This window comes from Hyaena hyaena, unplaced genomic scaffold (genome assembly GCF_003009895.1).
Source record: "Hyaena hyaena isolate Hyena2069 unplaced genomic scaffold, ASM300989v1 scaffold_186, whole genome shotgun sequence".
NCBI classification, from domain to species: domain Eukaryota; kingdom Metazoa; phylum Chordata; class Mammalia; order Carnivora; family Hyaenidae; genus Hyaena; species Hyaena hyaena.
Window position 1 is genome coordinate 803,570 of NW_024080818.1, and position 22,966 is coordinate 826,535.

The 22,966-nt window shown below is 40.8% G+C and overlaps 1 protein-coding gene and 1 long non-coding RNA gene across 3 annotated transcripts in view; one reads left to right on the plus strand and one right to left on the minus strand.

Annotated features, from left to right (window-relative positions):
• Positions 1 to 12,755, plus strand: part of ERICH6 (glutamate rich 6) — a 30,335-nt gene extending 17,580 nt beyond the window's left edge. The window contains exons 11-14 of the mRNA XM_039241036.1: positions 1,036 to 1,121; positions 3,463 to 3,618; positions 6,069 to 6,297; positions 12,488 to 12,755. Of these exons, the coding sequence (XP_039096967.1) occupies positions 1,036 to 1,121; positions 3,463 to 3,618; positions 6,069 to 6,297; positions 12,488 to 12,751 (735 nt within the window). The 3' untranslated portion in view covers positions 12,752 to 12,755. The remainder of the gene's footprint in view (positions 1 to 1,035; positions 1,122 to 3,462; positions 3,619 to 6,068; positions 6,298 to 12,487) is intronic.
• Positions 12,756 to 19,954: 7,199 nt separating this feature from the next.
• The window catches only part of LOC120237612, a 13,336-nt gene continuing 10,324 nt past the window's right edge, over positions 19,955 to 22,966 (minus strand). For both annotated transcript variants that reach the window (XR_005529994.1, XR_005529995.1), the window contains 2 exons: positions 21,515 to 21,691; positions 19,955 to 20,524 (listed from right to left, as the gene is read on the minus strand). This is a non-coding gene — a long non-coding RNA (uncharacterized LOC120237612). The remainder of the gene's footprint in view (positions 20,525 to 21,514; positions 21,692 to 22,966) is intronic.

Sequence of the window (22,966 nt, forward strand, 5' to 3'; positions counted from 1 at the left end):
AATATAAGGATACAAGGAGATTATAAATAAAAATGATATATCATGAAAATACCAAAGAGTATTACTAGAGATAAAGAAGATTTCTTCATAATGATAAATGTTTTAATCCTCCAGGAAGATATAACATTATAAAATATTTTTCCCATATTAAGATAGGCTCAAAATATGTAAAGCAAAATTGCACTAAAGGAAAAATTTAAAAATCCATAATGTAATGGGATATTTTAGCCTACCTCTCAAAAATTGCAAGGGCTATTCAATTTTTTAAAAAAGTAGTAATACAATAGAATATTTGAACAACTCATGTAATAAATTTGACCTAATATTCATGGAAAAATTAAATATCAAATTGACTTACACATCCAATGCAACTGCAGTCTGTTCAAGTATAATTTATATACAGTAATATTCACTTTTTTCAGATGTACAGCTCTATGAATTTTGGCAGCTATGTAACCACTACTATAATCAGTATACTGAATCCTTTCATTGGGCTAGAGCTGATTTTTTTAATCTCCTGTTTTGTTTTTATAATAAAATGTGAATAAGATAAACATTTTTTTAAAAATTCAAAAAGATATATAATGTCAGATCTCTGCCTGAAAGCTTTTATCAAGTTATCTGCAGGGGGTAGGAATAATCTTTAATGATTCCTAATCACCATTGCAGGGCCAAAAATTTATTTATTTAAAAAACTTTTTTTGATGTTTATTTTATTTTTGAGGGAGACAGACAGAGTGTGAGTAGGAGAGTGGCAGAGGGAGGGAGACGCAGAATCCAAAGCAGGCTCCAGGCTCCAACCTGTCAGCACAGAGCCAGACATGGGGCTCGAACCGATGAACTCCGAGGTCAAGACCTGAGCCAAATCAGACACTTAATCAACTCAGCCATCCAGGCATCCCCCAAAAATTTAAATTAAAAGACAAGTTTGTATCACTGTCTGGCAAGCAAAGGATGCCTGTTACTATCATAATTGATGCATTATATCTGGAACAATTAATGATTGAGGGTCCTTTCGTTTTCCATGGTGTACAGATCATGAAGAATGAGCTCTTAGAGAAGCACTACAAACATGGAAGCAAGTTTCTGACTTCGTTTCCAGATGGAACAACACAAATATTGTATCCTTTCAACAAGTTATTTTTATTAGTTTTATTTCTTCACAAAAAAGAAAAAGGAAACATATATAGAAAACTATAAAGGAAAAAATAGGTGTTACCCCAAATCCCACCACCCAAAGTAAAGCTGTTAACATCTTTGTCTAAAACTTCCCTTACTTCTATGAGCATATATATATATAAATAATTTTTAAAATTTTTATTTATTTATTTTTGAGAGAAAGAGAGAGACGGAGCACAAGTGGGGGAGGGGCAGAGTGAGAGAGACACAGAATCTAAAGCAGCCTCCAGGTTCTGAGCTGTCAGCACAGAGCCTGACATGGAGCTTGAACCCACAAGCTATGAGATCATGATCTGAGTCAAAGTCAAATACTAAAATGACTAAGCCACCCAGGTGTACCTATATAATTCTTTAAAAATCAGTTTTTCAACTAGTTATTCATATTTTATAACTTTCCCTCCTTACATAATATTATATAATAATGTTATGAGTATATAATATGCAATAAATATATACACCATTTTTATAACCATAAGGTATTTAATGATAGGGATGTATTATAATTCATGTAACCTAACCACAAAGGTGATTTCACTTTTTTTTGCTATTATATATTTATCTGCTAAATGAACACCTCTGTGTAGACTTCTTTGCATACTTATCATTTATTTCCTTGAATTAAATGCCTAGATGCCTAAGGGTAGAAATTCTGGGTAAGAAATTACAGATATTTGGAGCACCTGGCTGGCCCAATCAGTAGAGCATTTGAGTATATCTCCGGGATGTGAGTTCAAGCCCCACATTGGATGTAGAGCTTACTTAAACACACACACACACACACACACACACACACACCCCCCTAAAGAAATCTGAGTGAATTATTAAAAAAATTACAGACATTTTCAAGCTTTGATAGTCCCCCAGAAAATGTATATCAATTCACACATCTGTGAGCAACACATTATTTTCTAATACAAAAATTCAATATCCATTTTATGGAATACTAAGTTATTCATCACTTGAACTTCTGCCTGATGGCCAAACCATTTGTTATTTTGACATAAAGGCTATTTAATGCCTCAAGAAAAGTAAAAAACAAACAAAACTATAAAATGAAGAGGGCTTTTTGGTGACCGAAGGCTCTAATTTTTAGGAGAAAGTCATGTTTAGTCATAGTTTCCTAAAAGTTTAGTCAAATTCCAATAATCAATCAGAAAAATGACTTTGAGGTCACAGAAAGTATAGTGAAGTTTTAGTTTGTAGGCCCTATGAGAAAGAGTATAAGTTTTGTTTTAATTATATCAGTACATTTTAAGTAACTTCCCTTATCTTTTATTATTATCATTTAATGCCTTGGCTTAATTCTTAATTCTCTTGAAGACCATGACTATTTTTCAAAACGATTCAGAGTCAATCTTGTGTTTACTTCACCTCCAGGCTTATGATCAGTTTAGATAGGACTGAGTATTAACAGCTAGTAAATTATCCTCAGTAGAATTTATTCTTTCTGATGCTATTGTCAATGGAATTATTTTCTTAATTACACTTTCAGAATGTTCACTGCTAGTATATAGAAATACAATTTATTTTTATGTATTGGTCTTGTAGCCTACAATCCTGCTGAACTTGTTTGTTAGTTCTAATATATTATTTTGCGGATTCTTTAAGATTTTCTAAATACAAGACCATATCATCTGCAAATAGAGATAATTTTATATCTTTCATTTCCAATATAGATACCTTTCATTTCCTTTTCTTGCATAATATTTCCCTGGTTAGAACCTTCAGTGTAATATTGAATAGAAGTAGGGAGAATGGACATTTTTGTTTAGTTCCTGCTCTTAGGGGTAAATCAGTCTTTCACCATTAAGTGTAATGTTAACTGTGGGTTTTTGTTAGACATTCTATTAGATTAAGGAGTCTCTCTTTTCTTCCTAGTTTATTGAGTTGTTTATCATGAAAAGGGGTTAGATTTTGTCAAATGCTTTTTCTGTGTATATTGAGATGATCTTTTTTTTTTTTTTTTTGGCTTTTTATTCTATCGGTATATTTCACTGATGGATTTTTAGATGTTAAGCCAACCTTGCACTCCTGGGATAAATTCCTCTTTATCATACTATATAATCCTTTGTATATGTCACTGGATTCCATTTGCCAGTATTTTGTTGTGGATTTTTGTGTCTTGTAAATATACTTTGATCCCATAAAAAGCATAAAATCATTTTTGTATTAAGAGTAGCTCCCATTCTAAAATGGTTTCAAAGGGCTCGCTAATAAACTAAATTTATTCCCAGAATAACTAAGGACCATTAGAACAACGCAAATAACCTTATCTAATCTCAGCTACCCATCTGGAAATCTAGCCATCATCCGAATCCCCAACAAAATACGTGGCTTCACTTGCATAGTCCAAGAAGATATGCCCACTGACCCTGCAATCCTAGCATTGCTAGACTCTTCTGGTAGAAGTTCCTGCTATCATCCCAATGGAAATGTCTGGTAGGCTTCTAAGTTTTTCTTCGTGCCATTTGGGGGGAGGGGGAGGCTATGAAATTTTACTTTTTTCTTTTCTTTTTTCCAATTCTATTGAGATATAATTGACATACAACATTGTGTAAATTAAAGACATGAAATGTGTCAATTTGATATACTTCATATAATGCAAAATGATTATCCCATTGCATTAGCTAACATCTCCTTCATGTCACATAATTACCACTTCTTTTTTGTGTTAAGAACATTTAGGATACATTCTCTTAGCAACTTTCAAGTATATATACAGTATTATTAACTATAATCTTTATGCCATACATTAAATCCCTAGAACTTATCCATCTTTTAAACAGAAGCTTTCTTTTTAAATGATAAAAATGGCTTTAAGATTTATTTAAGTTAGTCTTCGGTAGTAATGTTTGACTCAGAGAAATTTTTATTTAAGTCATTCCATTTGCTTCTCAGTGGAAAAATCCCAGGAAACTATGTAAAAGAAAGCTCATCATATTCTTTCTATAAACACCAAGAAACATGAGCTATATTATTTCAATATTAGAAAAAAAATCTCCCAATAAATTATATGCTCACCCTAAGGACTTGGGGTATGAATCCAGTGGTCTTCCTAGAGCCTATGCCCTGATAATGTTATATTGACTCATTTATGAAAATAATTTACAATGGATAGCTGCTACACTGTGTTGTTATAGTTTGTGTGTGTATATGTGTGTGTGTGTGTTACTATAATTTGAAATATATTTGTAACTATGCCTATATTCCTATAGTCACAACCAACAACAATAACATACAAAATCTCTAGAGAAATTAAGATCCTGATACAATTTTGACCTACTAACTTATATACTCCACGACTTTACATTATTTCATTCACCCTGAAAATTGTAATTTGGGTTCTAACTTCATTTTTAAAAAATTTTTATTCTTTTAATATTTATTTGTGAGAGAGAGATAGAGTGTGATCAGGGGAGAGACACAGAGAGAGGGAGACATAAAATCCAAAGTAGGATCCAGGCTCTGAGCTGTCAGCACAGAGCCCCATATGGGGCTTGAACTCACAAACAACGAGACCATGACCTGAGCTGAAGTCAGATGCTTAACCAACTGAGCCATCCAGGTGCCCCTAGATCCATGTTCTTTGAAGCCACATTCTGAATCTTTACTGCTACCAACATATATCTGCACTCACAGAATGTTTATCAAATGAACAATCTATCTAATTTTAGCCAAATATTATTTTCATCCACATTTCAAGATGAAACCAAGTCTTCCTCTTCCCAGATACAGTAATTACCTCAATTTCTCATTTTTACTTTTGTTATTAGATTACCACCACTAATCAATAGTGGGGAAAGAAGATGTCAGTTATATTACTCTAGGGGCCCTCATGGCCAATTCATCTTGTTAAAAAAAGAATAATTTATTATCAAATTCAGCCAACTCTCTAAATACCCAGAACTCTACCTATTCCTTCTCCTCAAGAAAGGGATGGTGCAGCATCTGGGTGGCTCAGTCGGTTAAGCGTCCAACTTCAGCTCAGGTCATGATTTCACAGTTCGTGGGTTTGAGCCCCGGGTCGGGTTCTGTGCTGACAGCCAACTCAGAGTCTGGAGCCTGTCTTTGGATTCTGTCTGTCTGTCTGTCTGTCTCTCTCTCTCTCTCTCTCTCTCTCAAAAATAAAGAAAAAACATTAAAAAAAGAAAGGGATGGTGATCCAAGTTGGAAGAAGGTGAGAGAGTATGCGGAGGAGATAACTAGGTAGAAGGGCAGCCATTAGGGCCACCAGATCCCACACTGGGAGGGCTTGATATGTAGGTAATGACGTAAAATGTAGCATCAGCTGTGCTAAGAGATTGCAAAGGCCCCATTAGTCTCACTTCCACCTTGTGCTCCATCACAGGGCCCTTCAGCAGTACTCTGAGCCATCTCAGAGATGTTCCCTGAGCCACTCGTGCCCTGACAAGAGCCGCTCGGGAAGGGCTCTGGGCTCCCAGTTGCTGGGTGCTATGAGAACACAGCTGTCCTATCCTGAGGCCAATTAGGCCTTCCCCAAGACTTCCACCTGCTGGTCTTCATTTCGTCCTCGGGAAAACCCAAGCACTGGTCTTCTCCTCTCTTTCAGGGATAGCCTGGTCTCCTGTATGTCTGCTTGTCCAGACTAAACCTTCCCTGCTCCCTCTTCATTCTTCCCAGCACAGAGTTTTCCAGACCCCTTTACCATCCTGGGTCCGTATTTTGGACCCAGTTTGGATCCACTACTTCAAATTAGTATAAAATTCATTCACAGTATTCCACGCCAAAGATGACCTGCAGTTTTGCACTCTCTGTACCCTGCTGGCTAGCAGGAACTGCGGCTCCCCTTGGTGAGCCAGTGACAGGGCTAATTTCAAGGTTGAATTATAATGTTATCCTTTATAATTTTTAATTTCCTTTCTGTCCAGCGTATACATCAATATCTTGGGAGGTCAATATTCAGATCAAGCTGGCAACAGAATAAGGGCTTGGAATTGGTCCAGTTCTGTGGCTTCCTCACCCTTTGTTTCATTTAAACCTGTCTTTCTGGCTTTGAATCATTACATTGGAGTTCGCATCCTAGAACAAGACAAGATTTCAATCACTTTTCTAGCAATGGGCCAACAGGCAAGAATCGGTGTTGGGACCAAAGTGAAGGTAGGTACATTTTTGAAAATTGTTCAAAGCATCTAGAATAATAAGAGTAAATGGCTCTTGTTAGTGTTATTACTCAGATTATACTTGTGTGTAATAATCTACCATCTACTAAGACTTTTGGAATTCAATGAAAAAAACCCAGAGTGAAAATTTCATGTGGAAATGAGGCGGCCTTATGGTTTGTTCTTCAGAAATTCCTTTTAGTTCAGACTTAGATCCAACTAACATTTACTGTGTTTACTCTGAAACCAGGGAGTGTTGCTTTGGGGGGTTGGTTTTAGGGTTTTGTTTATTTTTCCACTGTGCTATAGAAGAAAGCCCTGGATGGAGTCAGGAGACCTGGGTTCTCACCATGTTCAAGACCATACGTGAGTCCCATCTCCTTAGAGATGCTTCCCAGACCTCCTAGTCCTTTGCCCAATCAGGGTCCACCATGGCCTTCTCTGGGTCATCCATGTACTGTCCTTGGTCCCTATGTTTGCTGAACCATGCTGCCTTCTCTGCCCTGATGGCTGCCTTTTCCACTGGATGGTAAGCTCCAGAAGCACAAAATCTCTGCCTTACTGATTCCCCTGTCCCACCCAGGGCACAGCTGAGAGTACACTCTCAGTGACTGGCAATGGTTAATAACATGGCCTTCAGGTTACAGGGATGTCGTTTCATACCTCAACGTTGCCACTTAGCTTAGTGGGTGAACTTGAACTTCACTGCCCTCATCTATTAGATGTAGATAATGATTCCTACCAAATAGATGGCTGTGAAGATTCAAGGGGAATGCAAAGTACTTAGCGTGGTGCTTGACACTAAGTACTCAGTAAATGATAGCTCTCTCTGTTAATTATACCTCAATAAAGTTGAAATGTATATATAGATACAGAGACAGAGATAGAGATCTATGGGGGAACCTGGGTGGCTTAGTCGGTTAAACATCCGACTTCAGCTCAGGTCATGATCTTGCAATTTCTGCATTGGAGCCCCACATCAGGGTTTTTGCAGTCAGTGAAGAGACTGGGATCCTATCTCTCTCTCCCTCTCTCCCTCTCTCTCCCTCTTTCTCTCTCTCTGCCTCTCTCCCACTGGTGCATGCTTGCATGCTCTCGCTCTCAAAAATAAACATTCAAAAATATATATTAAACAAAAGGGAGAGGTCTATGTAGTATATCTAGTGTGTGGCTCCGAACACGCCCCTTCAATTCTGAGGCCCTTTGTTTCACCAATGATTAAAGGAAGAGATTGCTCCAGACTTCAAAGGTGTTGTCAACCTCTGAAAATTCCACACTTTTAGGTAAGTGGATATATGACCGCAATATTCAGCACAGGCAGGCATATCTCATAAACACCAAACAGAAAGAAGACTTCAGATTCCGCCAACAGGGACTGAGGGGTCTCCAAGGTGCTCAGCACTATTTCTGCCCCTCCCCATCAGTCCGGCTACCACAGTCAGCTGTTTGGGCTCCAGCCAAGCTTCTTTCTTAGTTAGACGTTTACAAGATAGCCTTCTTCTAGTACATTACATTCATGGTAAATGCATTCTTACCAAACATGTAAAAGATGTTCTCTCTCCCCCGCTCGTTCCTTAGAAATGAATTTTAATGAGTCATTTTGACACACACACACACGATTCAATGTCAGAAGTTTTTCCATTTCTCACTGTCATCACGATCACCCTTTCTTTAGGTTTTTAAAAACTGAAAAATAAATACATTCTCATATTTGAAGATTCACCCAATACAGAACTGGAGTAGAAGAGAGATTCCTTTTTCATCCTTTTGTTAATTCTAACCCTTTTTCCAAAGGTAATCATCACTCAAAATCTGGTATGTCTTTCTCTTCATTATTCAGACGTATCTTTTTTAAAATAAAAATTGGATCATGTTGCTTATATTGTTGGGGGGATTGTATTAGTTTTTGTTGTCCACTTAATGGGTATTAAAGGTTTTTGCATGTCTGCATTTCCAAGCATATTTGTCTATTTCATTTTTAGTTGCTACATAACATTTCATATGCACTGGAGCTCATTTCTGCTACACCAGGTGACCTCCCAGGGACCCTGGACAGTTCCTCACTTCCTCCTCTTGGAAGCATTTCTTGCTTTACTTCCAGGACCCTGCTTTCCTTTGATTTTCGTTCCACCTCAGTGACCTTCTCATTTTTCTTTGCTGACTTTCATCACCTCCCCATTTTCTAAATATTAAGAGGCTCCAGGCCATATCCTGAGACTCATCTTTATCTGTACCCACTCTGTGGATGATCTCATGGAATCTCCTGTCCTGAAATATCATCTGCATGTTGATGACCCTCTCATTTTATCTCCCATGAACTTCTAACCTTCACATCTCTGATTCTAACCCTGTATCTCCATGTATGTGTCTAAGAGGGCATGAAAAACTTAGCAATATTCCATTTCAAAGCTTGCTCCACCCTCAGTCTCCTCCATCAGAAAATCGCATCTGTGGGGCGCCTGGGTGGCTTAGTCGGTTAAGCGTCCGACTTTCGCTTAGGTCATGATCTCGCAGTTCGTGGGTTCGAGCCCCGCGTCGGGCTCTGTGCTGACTGCCAGCTCAGAGCCTGGAGCCTATTTCAGAGTCTGTGTCTCCCTCTCTCTCTGACCCTCCCCTGCTCACGCTGTCTCACGCTCACTCTCAGAAATAAATAAAACATTAAAAAAAAAAAGAAAAGAAAATCGCATCTGTATTTTTTTTTTTTTAAGTTTACTTATCTTGAGAGAGAGTGTGTGCACACCAGGGGGAGGAGCAGAGAGAGAGAGAATCCAAAGCAGGTTTCACTCTATGAATGTGGAACCCAATGCAGGGCTGGATCCCAAGATCATGATCTGAGCCGAAATTAAGAGTCCGATGCTTAACCGACTGAGCCACGCTGGCACCCCAGCAACTGTATCCTGTCAGTTGCTCAGGCCACTCTGGAGCAGCACTGCCCCTCTGTTTCACAGCAGCGCACCTGTTCCCTGCAGGCTCTATCAACCCTATCTACAATACACATCCAGGCTCCAACTCTTCTCACATCCGCCAGTACTATCTATCTTGTCTGCCTCTGGTGCCTAGTCCATCTCTTGTTTAAGTTATCACAGTAGCTTCCTAATGAGTCTCCCTGCTTCTGGTCTTCCCAGAGTCTATCTAACACAATAGGTACCATCCTTGTACAGCTCATGTACTAATCTTCTCTGTCTTGTTCCAATTTGAGTATACGTGCTGTCAAAAAGGGCATGAGTGATACTTTGAAAACAAAATCCTGGTCCAAACTATCCAATGGCTTCTAATCCTACTCAGAGTAAAAGCCAAGGTTCTAGAAGAGACCTGCAATCCTGCACATGCTTTGGATTTCCTTCTTTTAATGTTCCCTCTGTACTGTTCTCTCCTCCCTCACCATGCTCCAGCCACACTGGCCTTCTCACTGTTCCTCGACAATACCAGGCATGCCCCCGCCACAGGGCTTTTGGACTTGCTATTCCTGCAACCTAAAATATTCCTCCCCTATTTAGCACCTAGCTGCTTCCCCACTTCCTTCAGGTTTCTGCTCAGAGTCTTCTCTCCACCACCCAATCCAAACTAGTAGCACCTCCTCCCCACCTCCACCCTACCCTCTGTGCGTCTTGGGCCATATGGAGTGCTCCGATTTTCTCTCACTTCTAAGTAGTTTGCCCTATCTATTTTGGTTTCTTCAACTCCATAGTTATTGAATTTTCAAATATTCAAATTTACTATCCTTTTCTTGTTCATTTATAAACAACCAAGGAGTATGGCTTGCACGTTTTCCCCCCTGCTGTTCAAAATGTATTGATATTTTATTTTGAGCTGATTACATAATTTTTGTGACTGTTCCAGGTATATTTGACCCCCAAAAAGTGTACTGTTGTCACAAGCTTGTACATGTCTAATTGTTCCATTCCCACTTCTCTATCCTTTTTATATCATTGGCTTAGTTCTGAGAAATGTATGAAATAGGACTGTGGACTTGTTCATTTTTCTCACTATTTCTATCAGGTTTTACTTTCTATAGTTTTATAAACATAGGTTAGGAAAGTAAAGATGCTGACCCTCTTCTTGGTGGGCTGTATTTCCTGCCTCTCACCAGCTCCATCTTCCACCTCACTTATTTGCTCTTCAGCTGTGTCCATTATGTGACTCAGTGTTATCAGTGAAGGTTTTTCTTTTTAGCAAAAATAAATGGTAACATATAAATAGGAATTATTCCCAGTTTCCCTACTAGTGAGTGACCTTTGCCTTAAATGCTATTCTACATTATGTTAAATTGCCACACCTGCATTCTTTTTAGTTAGCATTTGCTTGGTACATTTTTTTTCATTCTTTGATTTTCAGTGTTTTTATAGTTTTAGATGTGTCTCTTGCAAACAGTATATAACTGGATTTTGTTGTTTTCCTCAACCTATTAGACTCGATCTTTTAATACACTGCATTTTAATGGTCACTCTAAAATTATGTTAACACATCTTTTCTGTATGCATACAATTAATTTCCAAGTCCTCTAGTTATTTCTTCTCTTTGACAGCAATAATTCTCTCAAATCCCTCATAAAATTTAATCATATATATCCCAAAGCCTCCTGCTGGCTACTAATGCTGTCTCCTTGAGTATTACCCCTAATAGGTAAACCTGGCTTCTCTTTCATGGCCTCAATTTTCCTCAGATATTTGGTGATTCCTGGCCGTGTGTTCATTTTGTATTTGAGAATCCTGGCCTCCCGACATCTTCTGCTTACTGAAGTTTGTTTGTGGGGACTGTGGGAAAGTGGTATGTACAGTTGAGGGGTAGAAGGCTGGCCCCAGTGCCGGACTTCCAGCCCCAGCCTGGGGGCGTCATGGTTCAACGCGGAGGGTGAGGTGAGGGGCTGTCTACCAACTGGTCATCCTAATATTTACCTCAGGGCCCCTTCTGCTTCTCACTTTTATTAACTTTGATCTCAGAATGTGTGTGTTTGGGTTAGTGGTTTCATTTGGCCATTTATCTCTCTATGGATATGGTCCTGTCTGCTTTATGATTTTCAGGAATACAGTAAGATTATTCCTGCTGATCAAAGTCTTTCCTATTTCCTTATTTTTTTATTAAAAAATTTTTTATGTTTATTTATTTTTGAGAGAGAGGGACAGACAGCATGAGTGGGGGAGGAGCAGAGAGCAGGAGACACAGAATCCGAAGCAGGCTCCAAGCTCTGAGCTGTCAGCACAGAGCTTCATGCAGGGCTCAAACTCACAAACCACAAGATCATGACCTAAGTGGAAGTCGGACGCTTAACCAACTGGGCCACCCAGGCGCCCCAAAATCTTTCCTGTTCCCTAGAGCCATTATTGCTTTACTCTCTTAAAACGTTTTCTGTCATCTTATGGAATTGGGATTGAAGGGAAATTAAAAATGCTGGTCCATTCCTATTATTCTGTCCCTCGCTTTCTCCCTTCCTCCCTCCCTCCCTCTTTACCTTCTGATGCAGAGAGGGATGAAAATGCTGTCAGTTCTTGTGTCTCTTGCAGGTAAGTGGTCACTGCTCGCAGAAGGTAGTAGTTGAGCTTGTATTTAGCCCACCCCACTGAAGCCGGCCCTGAATCCACACCCTGGAAACACTCAGGCAAGACAGTCCCGACAGAGGCATTCCCCTTCCTGCAGCAGCCGCAAGGACGCGGCATCAGCCTGAATCACCAAAGGCTGTGAAGAAGGGATGGGCAAAGGCAATGGAAGGGTCATGGAGAGATTAACGCGGAATGGCCTCCTGTGGTAGGGCACGTTCTAGAAGGAAAGGAATTTTAGCGATCCCGGTCCTTCTTGAAAACTCAGCTCGGGTGCTACCATGTCTGAGGAAGGCCACCCCCCCAGAGCCTTCCTAGCTCCAGTCCAGCTCGGACCATGTCCTCCCCCCGGGGGATCTCCGGGGACAGGACTGTGCGGCATCTTTGTGCCCCCCTCATAAATTACTCAAATAAATTGTAAGCACTTGGAAGTATCTAAATTCTATTGCTCTGGCCTGTTCTGGTCTCTCAACTCTCCACAGCATTCCAGCCCATTCCTCCTCCAGATGAGAGTAATACCGCCATTGCCTCCTTCTGTAGCTAATGAGACTCGAGGGATTCCAACTCCAAATTAGTACCAGCACACGCCGCCTCCCACCTCCCGCCTTTCACAGATGGACCCTGACTTCCCTTCTCTTTCTCTTTGCTGAAAAGCTACCTCACCCCGAGGAGATTCCCGTTCTCCGATACCTGAATGAGGATGACCTTCTTCTGCTGGCCAATTTAATAAAGATTCGACGCCTGTTTCACAAACTTGAAGGATGTGCGAATTTTCCCTCCAGCCAGGTTTGGGAAAAACTAAAGCAACCTTCGTACCTTTCTTCACTAACTCTAAGACTAATTGCCCTTTGTCACAATTCCGGTGTAAAACAAGATACAGTAAGAACAATAGCAGGTATAATAAATGAAAACATTTAACTAATGCTGGCGCCTTCATTTGTTTTGTTACTTCGGGAAGGGCTGTGAGAGACTTCAAGAAAGTGTAAGGACTAGGAAATACCAAGAAATATGCCCTATTATAAATTGAGAACACATCCTGAGTCATCACCGGCTTACATTCGGAGTTGGAAAACTAAATGACTCACTTTTCAGGATGCCAGGGAATGAGCAAATCGGCATAAGCGTCCAATATGGGTTAGAGTTTTGTCAGGAGGACAGAGAGCAGGGAGGCTCAGGAAGGGAAGGTCAAGGAGAGCCCCTGCTGGCTTTTGGGAAATCTGGAAGCGAAGGAATCTCAGGAAGCCATGAAGCCAACAGCACCAAAGTGAGAGGCAGGGGCTCTTGGGGATGGGCTAAGGCCTCACACAGGAGCGCGGGGTCACAAAGTGCCATTTACCCCACGCACACCCCTCCTGCCTGAGCCAGGCTGCCGCTTCTCTCCCACCTAGCAAGCTTCTCCCTGGGAAGTCAACAGAGGTGCCTAGACTCATGTTAGATGTCTCTCTCTCTCTCCTTCTTTCTTACTTTTTGCCTTTTCCCCTCTTTCTTTTCACTGAGTGAACTTTCAGTTTCTATCAAGTGAGACAAATATTAAACTAATTGAAATAATATGTATCCACCTAGCTCCAGAAAAATAGCACAAAAAAGTACAACACACAGCAATCACAACAGAGCCTTAACTGAATCTGTTTTTGTATGACAGTAAGAAGTATTTTGGGGTGCTGAACCCATAGTGGATACTGAATACAGCCTTGGTTAATTGGAGACTGGAGAGGTAATGGGATGGCATCTTTTACCATGTTGCTTCATGTTTAGTGACGGAATGTTATGTAAAATTATTTTTACTTTAGGGGCACCTCGGTGGCTCAGTCGGTTGAGCGCTTGACTTTTGATTTCAGCTCAAGTCATGATCTCAGGGTGGTGTGAATGAGTCCCACGTTGGGCTCCATGTGGAGTGTGGAGCCTGCTTAAGATTCTCTTTCTTCTTCTGCCCCTTTCTCTGCTCATGCTCTCTCTCAAAACAAATTATGTTTACTTTAAAAATGTAATTTCATGTAATAAAGAAATTGATGTTGCTTCCTTAATGTTTTATTCATTTCCGAGAAAGAGATAGAGAGAGCGAGCGAGCATGAGCAGGGGAGGGTCAGAGAGGGAGGGAGATACAGAATGAAACAGGCTCCAGGCTCTGAGCTGGCTGTCAGCATGGAGCCCGACACGGAGCTCGAACTCACGAACCATGAGATCATGACCTGAGCCGAAGTTGGATGCTTAACTGGTTGAGCCACCCAGGCCCCCCGATGTTGCTTCTTTAAAAGTATATTAAAAACTGGTAACATGTGGGATGCCAATCACATATTTATAAGCAAATGTTATGCTTAATAATTTTTTAAAAACACAGAAATGCATTGCATTCTCCTCCATGTTAGATAATACACAAGATTTTAAAAAATAGATTTTAATTCAAATTAATTTATTATGAATATTCTATTGTTTCATTTTCATATAAGACAACAAATATTGTGTGTATACATTTTATTGTCTACCTTATTCCAGACATAAGGTATGGAATCTTTCAGGAATATATTCAGCACAGTAAAATAAAATAATTTTAAGGAACATAAATACAATTGAGGTAATATGAAATGAGTTAAATGGTTTCAAAGACACCTCCCCCAATCCCCTTGCTAAAGTTGGCACAGGACAATCTATAATGAAAAGATAATCCCCGGCGCCTAGGTGGCTCAATCAGTTACGCGGCCAACTTCAGCTCAGGTCATGATCTCGTGGTTCAAGGGTTTGGGCCCCGCGTCAGGCTCCGGGCTGACAGCTTGGAGCCTGGAGCTTGGAGCCTACTTTGGATTCTTTGTCTCCCTCTCTCTCTGCCCTCCTCTGCTCATGCTCTGTCTCTCAAAAATAAATAAATGTTAAACATTTTAAAAAAGAAAAGATAACCCTCTTCAAATTTTACACTCTTCCTTGGAGACAGTGTCTTATTGGATATTATAACAGTAGTATCTTAGCCAAGAGACTGAGCCAAGAGTCTGAGAAGCAATGGGGACTGTCTTTCCTGTTTCCCCCCATAACACAGAGTGAAATCCAGACATTAGGAATACCCGGATTTGAGCCAAACTGGCAAATCAAAAGCAGGTGATAAAAACACTAGCTGTATGGGGCGCCTGGGTGGCTCATTCGGTTAAGCGTCCGACTTCAGCTCAGGTCATGATCCCGCAGTTCGTGGGTTCGAGCCCCGCGTCGGGCTCTGTGCTGACTGCCAGCTCAGAGCCTGGAGCCTGTTTCAGTCTGTGACTCCCTCTCTCTCTGACCCTCCCCTGTTCACGCTGTCTCTCTCTCTCTCTCTCAGAAATAAATAAAACATTTAAAAAAATTAAGAAAAAATACACTATGTGTGTGTCCAAAGCCAGAAAGAGAACCACTGAAGCTTCCCTGTCACACCTCATGGTGACCCAGTGGTCGACAATGCACACCGGACTCTGTGAAGAAAACAACACTGCAGGTCGCATCCACTCTTTACACACCTCTCTCAGGACCGGCCCCAGGATAGGAAGGCAACAGTGCAGCTTCTATCCGGATTCTTCAGAGATGATGCTCAACTGAGTCACTGTCCGAATAACACAGACGCGTCCTCTGTGTTAAACTATGAAGCAAAGTGACAACACGCTGCTGCTTGCCCCTTTGTTTGCAGAAAACATCTAAACGCTTGACAAACGCTGAATGAATACACACAGTGAAATCTCTACCGGGGATACACACAGGTGTGGAGCAGAATTTGGGGTGTCTGGTCGCTGCCCCATCCGCGCCTGATCGTGCAGGTTGAGGACAGACTAACGGTGCCTCATTCAAAGTCTGGTTCTTATCTCAACAGTCTGTGGAAAACCTGGTTTTCTCTGCCCCTGCGCTGCCACGGGTTACAAATATCCGTCAGACGCAGAGCTGGCACTCTGTGTATACAAATCGAACATCTTAACAAACCAGGTTTTCATTCCAGGTCTGGAATTCACTCCACCTACTTATTTGTTCATCTGCTTAATAAACATCTATTAAATGACGACTTGGTGCCAAGCACTAATGGTACAAAACTTAAAACCATATTTCCCTCTCCTCAGGGAGGGCATTTACGTTCCGGTGAGAGACACAAAAGTAAGTAATTTCAAATTGTGATACATACAATGAAAAAAACAAAACAACCCACCACAGAGTAATGTGAATGAGAGCCTTGGGGTAATTAGGAAGGCAAACGGGGGGGGGGGGGGGGGGCCGGGGGGGGGGGGGGGGGGGGGGCCTGCTGCATATTGTGTGGTTGGAGGAGGCCCCTCGGAAGGGCTGATATATAAAGGCTGAGGAGAAACCAGTCATGCAGCGAGCTAGGCAGACAGAACATCGAGTTCTGAGGTGGGAATGAGTCTGCCTGTATGTTCCAGTCCTAGAAAAAAGGCCACCCTGAACGAGGGGAGGGAAGGGGAGGCCGGAGACAGTGGCCAGGTAAGAGGAAGCCAGATGAGGCAGGGCTGTGTGCGCCCTGGTAAGGAGTTTGGATTTTATTCCGCCAACCCTGGTCCTTTTCTTTAAGGACAATTTCGAGTCTGCAGTTGATCTAACTGCTCATCGCCCTGTACTTTTCCTCCGTCCTACGCAGTACTGATAGCTGGGAGCCAGGGTGAAAAGCAATGGGAACGCTCAAATAACTCCTGTGTTGAAATCTAATTCCCAGGGTGGTGGCATTTGTGGGAGTGGAGGGGGAGGGAGGCTTTTGGAGATAATTAGGTCATGAAGACAGAGAGCCCTTAAGAATTGGAATAGTTGGGGTGCCTGGGTGTTGCAGTCGGTTAAGTGTCTGACTCTTGATCTCGGCTCAGGTCCATCTCACGGTTCATGAGATCCAGCCCTGCACTGGGCTCTGGGCTGTCAGTGCAGAGCTCGCTTCAGATCCTCTGTCTCCCTCTCTCTCTGCCCCTCCCCCAAGCTTGCTCTCTCGGTCAAGAATAAACAAACATTTTTAAAAAATGGGAGTACACGCTTATCAGAAGAACCCAGAGAGTTAGCTCACGTTCTTTCCTCTACCTCCACGTAAGGATAAAAGGAGAAATCAGCAGTGTGCCACCCAGAGGAGAGCTCTCACCAGAACCCAGCCATACTGACACTGTGATCTCAGACTTTCCAGCTTCCAGAACTGTGAGAAGTAAATTCATGCTGTTGATAAGCCATCTAGTCTGTGGTGCTTTGTTTTACCAGCTTCAACTAAGACACGGTGTATTCATACAGTGGAATTTCATACAACAGTGAAAGTGAATGGACTAGAACTATCTGAATCAATATGAATAACCCTCAAAAACATTCTCACTTTGAAGGAAAAAATCAAAAGGGCAGAGGAATACTTCAGTATTTTTCTATTTATATAAAATCTTCAAACATGCAGAACAATGCCATATATCCTTTAGGCAGACACACCTATGCAGGAAAAGTGTAAAGAAATACACAGGAGTGACAGACGTCAAGTTTCAGGCTGGTGCTACCACTGGAGCGTACATGACGGGGAGAGGGGGATGGCAGCTTTAACTATGTCTCAAGCAAGGTGCTAAGTTCATAGGCCTTCATTAATTATTCTTTATGTATATATTTAATATCCAAAGTTGGTCTTCTTTACTATTTTTTTACAAGACTAGCTAGAAGCAAGTGAGCAAACGCAGAAGGCATTTGAAGCAACTTTTTAGGAGAAGCAACAATTCCTTGAGTCAGTAGAAGCTTTAGCTGGATTCTTGAAATTAGAGTAGGGAATCAGGCTGTGTAAGCTGGAGCTTAGAAATTTCTGCTCTCCTCATCTGAATAAGTGATGCCCCTTTAATGTAAATGGCATTCTTGTTTTTGTTTTTAACTCTACTCTTACAGAATTCTTCAGAGATAGAGACCAGATTCAGAGCTTAACATGAACAATTTAGGCATTCTCTACTCAAGTTCATTCAATTCATGGAGTATCTGGAATGCACACAGGTAATATTTTTCTATCTAAAACGATGTGCTACATCTGCCTGGGTCCACACTACCTGACACCTTTCCCCAGTGCCAAAAGCAGGCAGGGACACTTCACACGCCCATGCACTTCCAAGCTTTGACAATCCAGTCACTGTAGCATCAGCAGAGATGGGGGAAACAATCTCATTCCCAATTCCACAAAATCCAATGATGTTTTATGAACACCTCTGTGACCAAAAGGTGATATGATGGATTTTCACTAATTCTACAACAAAACAGGAACTAGGAAACAGGATAAATGAATCCTCGGTCATACTCATATACCGACTACAGTTTAAATCTCACATCATCCTGCACATTTCGAACAACAACACAGACTGCAAGATGCTAAGTGACTTAGGTCACACAGCTAACCAGGCACTGGAACTAGAAAGTGAGCCCTGGTCTTTAGACCTCGTCCAATGTTCCTTCTGTTACTCATCCTGATGCTCTTTGCCGAGATCCAGAGCCCGAAGAGCTGTGTGAGCTGAAGTAGGAATCATCAGTTAGACAACACAGGGGGAAGTCCCACCTCTCCACCAACTAGCTCTGTGCCCTTGGGCTAGTAGTTCCTTAACTTCCGTAAGCCTCCCTTCTCTCAGCTATACACTGAAGATAAAACCAACTTCCCACAGCTGTAGTGACCACTGGAGAGAACGCCGGCACAGCTGCCCAGCCTGCGGTGAGCTGTGCTCAGTGATGGGAAGGAACCACGTGATTGTTACAAAGACCCAGCACTGCACGTGCACAGACCCCAGCAGCCCACTGGCACGGTCCTTCCCAAACCAGGAAAGGACCTCACCTCTCTGCTGAGGATTAGCAGAATTAGAAACAGATCAGGCTTAGATGAGATAATTTTATTTTTTTCAAGATTTTGTAAAATGTTTTATTTATTTATTTTGAGAGAAAGAGAGAAAGTGGGAGGGAGGGGAGCAGAGAGAGAGAGAGAGAGATTGAGAGAGAGAGAGAGAGAGAGAGAGAATCCCAAGCAGGCTCCATGCTTTCAGGGCAGAGCCTGACATGGGGCTTGAGCTCACAAACCGTGCGATCATGACCTAAGCCGAAATCAAGAGTCAGATGCTTAACTGACTGAGCCACTCAGGCGCCCCACAAGATAATTTAAAGTACTGATAGGAAGTGAAAGCTGATTTTAGAAGAGAATGCTTTCATTATTACTATTAAAATAAGCTAGATCAATAAATATTAACAATAGTAAAAGTTACTTGTGCCACACAGACATATGTGTTTCTCCGCTGCCCACAGATTATATATAGAAAGTGCCAGGTCCAACACAGTCACACAATTCCATAAGCACACATTTACGTTTCCACAGTGCTTATTGTTCATCAATCCTAAAACTGATGCAGTTGTAAAGCATGGGTCCATTTCTGCTTCACTGAACTATGAGGACAAGGTTTGAAATAAACTATATCCTAGTGTATGGCTCTCAAGAAGGAAGAAAGCAATCCATGCAGACTGGTGACCTTCAAACTCTTCCCTTCTTGTGCCCTTAAAAAATGTTCTTAACACATGTTCTCCCCTGCACAATTTTCATCTGATATCTATGAGGATTCATAATAAGTTTAAGCGGTTGTGAAGAATGTCATTTCTCATGTACTGTAAACCTTGACATTTTGAAGTAAAACATTACTTTCTAAAACAAGATCGATGGACTCTAAATGCCACAGCAACAGGATGCCCGCCTTTATCCATTAAAAAAATACATAAACTTACTCTTCTTTAATGTACCACCTGTTCGAAGATCACTATTCTTTCCACTTTGCTATATATTTTAAAAGTTCCATGTGATAAGTAAACACCCACACAACCCCAAAAAACAAAAAAGAGGGGCACCTGGGTGCCTCAGTCAGTTAATGAGTTAAGTGTCCAACTTCTCCTCAGGTCATGATCTCATGGTTTGTGAGTTCGAGCCCCACATCGGGCTCTGTGCTGACAGCTCAGAGCCTGGAGCCTGCTTCAGATTCTGTGTCTCCCTCTCTCTCTGCCCCTCACCTGGTCACGCTCTATCTCTTTCTCTCTCAAAAACAAATAAAAATGTTTTAAAAATTAAAAACAAAACAAAAAACATACAAATATTTATACATACATATTTTATATACACTTATTTTTTATATTTATACACACACACACGAACAAAATTAAAGGGCCTGGTTCCACCACTAGATTCTAAATTTAAATTCGTCTGATATGAGGATGGGTATCGGTATTTTTTTAATGCTCCCCAGCTGATTCTAAAGAACAGCCAAGGCTGATAATGATTGGATTAGGGCTAAAATAAGGGAGAAAAAATATTTCCCTACAAGCATCAAGATCAGCACACTCTGGTTCCTACACTGTGGAACATATGTGGGTAGTATCAGCAGGACCTGTTAGTTCCGTTCTTTCCCTTTGTACTGGAAAGAAAAATCGCCACCTCTACTATGAAGAACTCTGGGACACAGTGGTTGTCTAGGGATTCAGGGACAGAAGAAGGGTTTTTGCATGGGAAAGCATACTGTCTCATGCAGACATCAAACTGACAACCTCAGTCTCAAAGGAAATGTGCTTTTTGTGTTTGTTTAATCAACTTTTAAAAAGAAGCAATGCATCCATTGTAAGTGTAGTGTTATTCCCATTATCTTCTGTATTGCAGGGTTTCCTCTTCCTCTATAAGCAATGTGTCTTGTTTTACATTGGCTGCTTTAAAGACATTTCTCTTTATTACTGGCTTCCAGAAGGTAGAAACGCAGTAGAAAAAGAAAAAAAATCAATGAAACCAAAATTTGGTTCCTTGAAAAGACCAACCAAATTGACAAAACTTTAGCTAGACTAGCCAACGGAAGACTCAAATTACTTCAAACAAATAAAAGAGACAACATTTACCAAACTTACAGAAATAAAAAGGATTATCACAGAAAACTATATAAACAACTGCATAATAACACATCAGGTAGTTTAAACAAAATGGATAAATTGCCAGGAATACACAAAATCCTGAAACTGACATAACAAGGGGGTGCCTGGGTAGCTCAGTCGGTTAAGTGTCTGACTGGCTCAGGTCATGATCTTGCAGTTCATGAGTTTGAGACCTGCATCAGGCTCTGTGCTGACAGTGTGGGGCCTGGAGCCTGCTTCGGATTCTGTCTCCCTCTCTGTCTGCACCTCCCCCACTTGCACTCTGTTTCCCTCTCTCTCTCAAAAGTAAGTAAACATTAAAAAAAATTTTTTTTTAAAGGGATGGAAAAAGTGACTTGGTTTATAATAAGTAAAGAGATCAAATAAATAATTTTTAAATTTCACAAAGCTCAGGCCCAAAAAAGGAAGCAGCATTGGTGTATTTTTACCAAACATTCAGAGAATTAATAATATGAATTCGACACAAGTTGTTCCAGAAAACAGAAGAGGAATAGATACTTCCTAACACATTTTACAAGGCCAGTATTACCCTGATAGCCAAGTGGACAAAAAAAATGCATATGAAAAGAAACTAAGGATCTATGCTGCTTGTGAACAGAGATGTAAAAATTCTCAACCAATGCTAGCATATCAAATCCAGCAACATATAAAAAAGATGATACATGTGAAATGTATTCCAAGTATATAAGGCTGGCTTAACATCTGAAAATCAATTAATGTAACAGAAAATAACATAGAATAAAGAGGAGAAAATATGATCATATTAATAACTGCAGAAAAAACAGGGCACTTCCTCACCTTGATAGAGGACATCTCTGGACACTTCACAGCTAGCATCAGACTTAAAGGTGAAAGACTAGACGCTTTCCACCAAGATCAGGAACATTCAAAGATGCCTACTCCAGACAGTTCTAATTATCATTGTTTTGCAGGTTCTCTTGGAGGTGATGAAAATACTCTGTGATTGGAGGAGGGCTTTTAGGGAGGACAAAAATGATCTAAAATTAAGTTGCAATGATAGTTGCACAAGCCTGTAAATATACTAAATGACATCAAATCATATAAGTTTAAGTGAGTGGATTGTGTGGCATGTGAATTATATTTCAAACAAACAAACTTTTTGGAACAATTTTTCACCATTATTTCACATGTTTTCTTCTCCCTGCCCCCTCTAAGGCTTTGGTTACCCAAAAATTCTCTCATAATACTGTCCCACCGGTCACGGATGTTCTTCTGTTCAGTCTTTTGTCTCTTCCTTCAGTCTAGTTTCATTTGCTATGTCAAATTCACTGATCTTTTCATCAATATCTAATCTTCTTATAAGCTCTTCCAGTGAATTATTCATGTAAGATATTGCATTGTTTCACTGCTACAAATTCTATTTTTTACACATCCAATTTCTCTCATCACTGTATTCATGTTTTTAAATATTTGAACATAGGCATAAAAACTGTATTAAAATCTTTGTCTGCTAAGTCCATCATTTTAGTCATTTCTGGGTAGTTTCACTTTATCAGTTTTTCTCCTGGCTATGACTCACATTTTTCTGTGTCTTTCCATGTGCAGTGATTTTTTGTTAAATCAGCATCACAAACTCTATATTGGGGAGTGTTAAATTTTACTGTTCCTTTACGGGGTGCGTCATGAGTCTTCTGTGAGGCAACTAGGTTAATTTTGGATCATGTTGAGCCTTTCAGGGCTTGTTATTAAGCTTATAGGTGTGAGTTGAGGGCAGTCTTCACTCTGGGCTGGTTTAGCCCTACTGTCAAGGTATAACCCTTCTGCAGTCTCGACTGGATACCCTACATGGAGAACTCTCCATTCTAGCAGCTCAGAACATGACTGATTCTCAGCCTTTCCGAGCTCTGCGAATTGTGCTTCCTACAGTCCCCTGTTCTTTCACAGCCTCATGGGGTTTCAGCAATACACTCAAGAGATCGCCTATGGAGACTTCTGGAGGTCTTTCTTCACACAGCTCCCACCTCTGTGGTTTCTTTCCTAAAATTCTAGCCACTTTGTTGAACTCCAGTCTGCCTCCTTAGCTTAGTAAAATGACTGTGCTCTGCTTGGGATCTCTGCACATCGGTCTGACAAGTGCCTCTGTTATGGACTGAATTGTGTTCCCTCTAATACATTGAAACCTTAACCCTTAATGTGACTGTATTTAGAGACAGGGCCTTTAGTAAGGTAATTAAATGAGCTCATAGGAGTGAGGCACTAATCCTATAGGACTAGCCTTTTTTTTTTTTT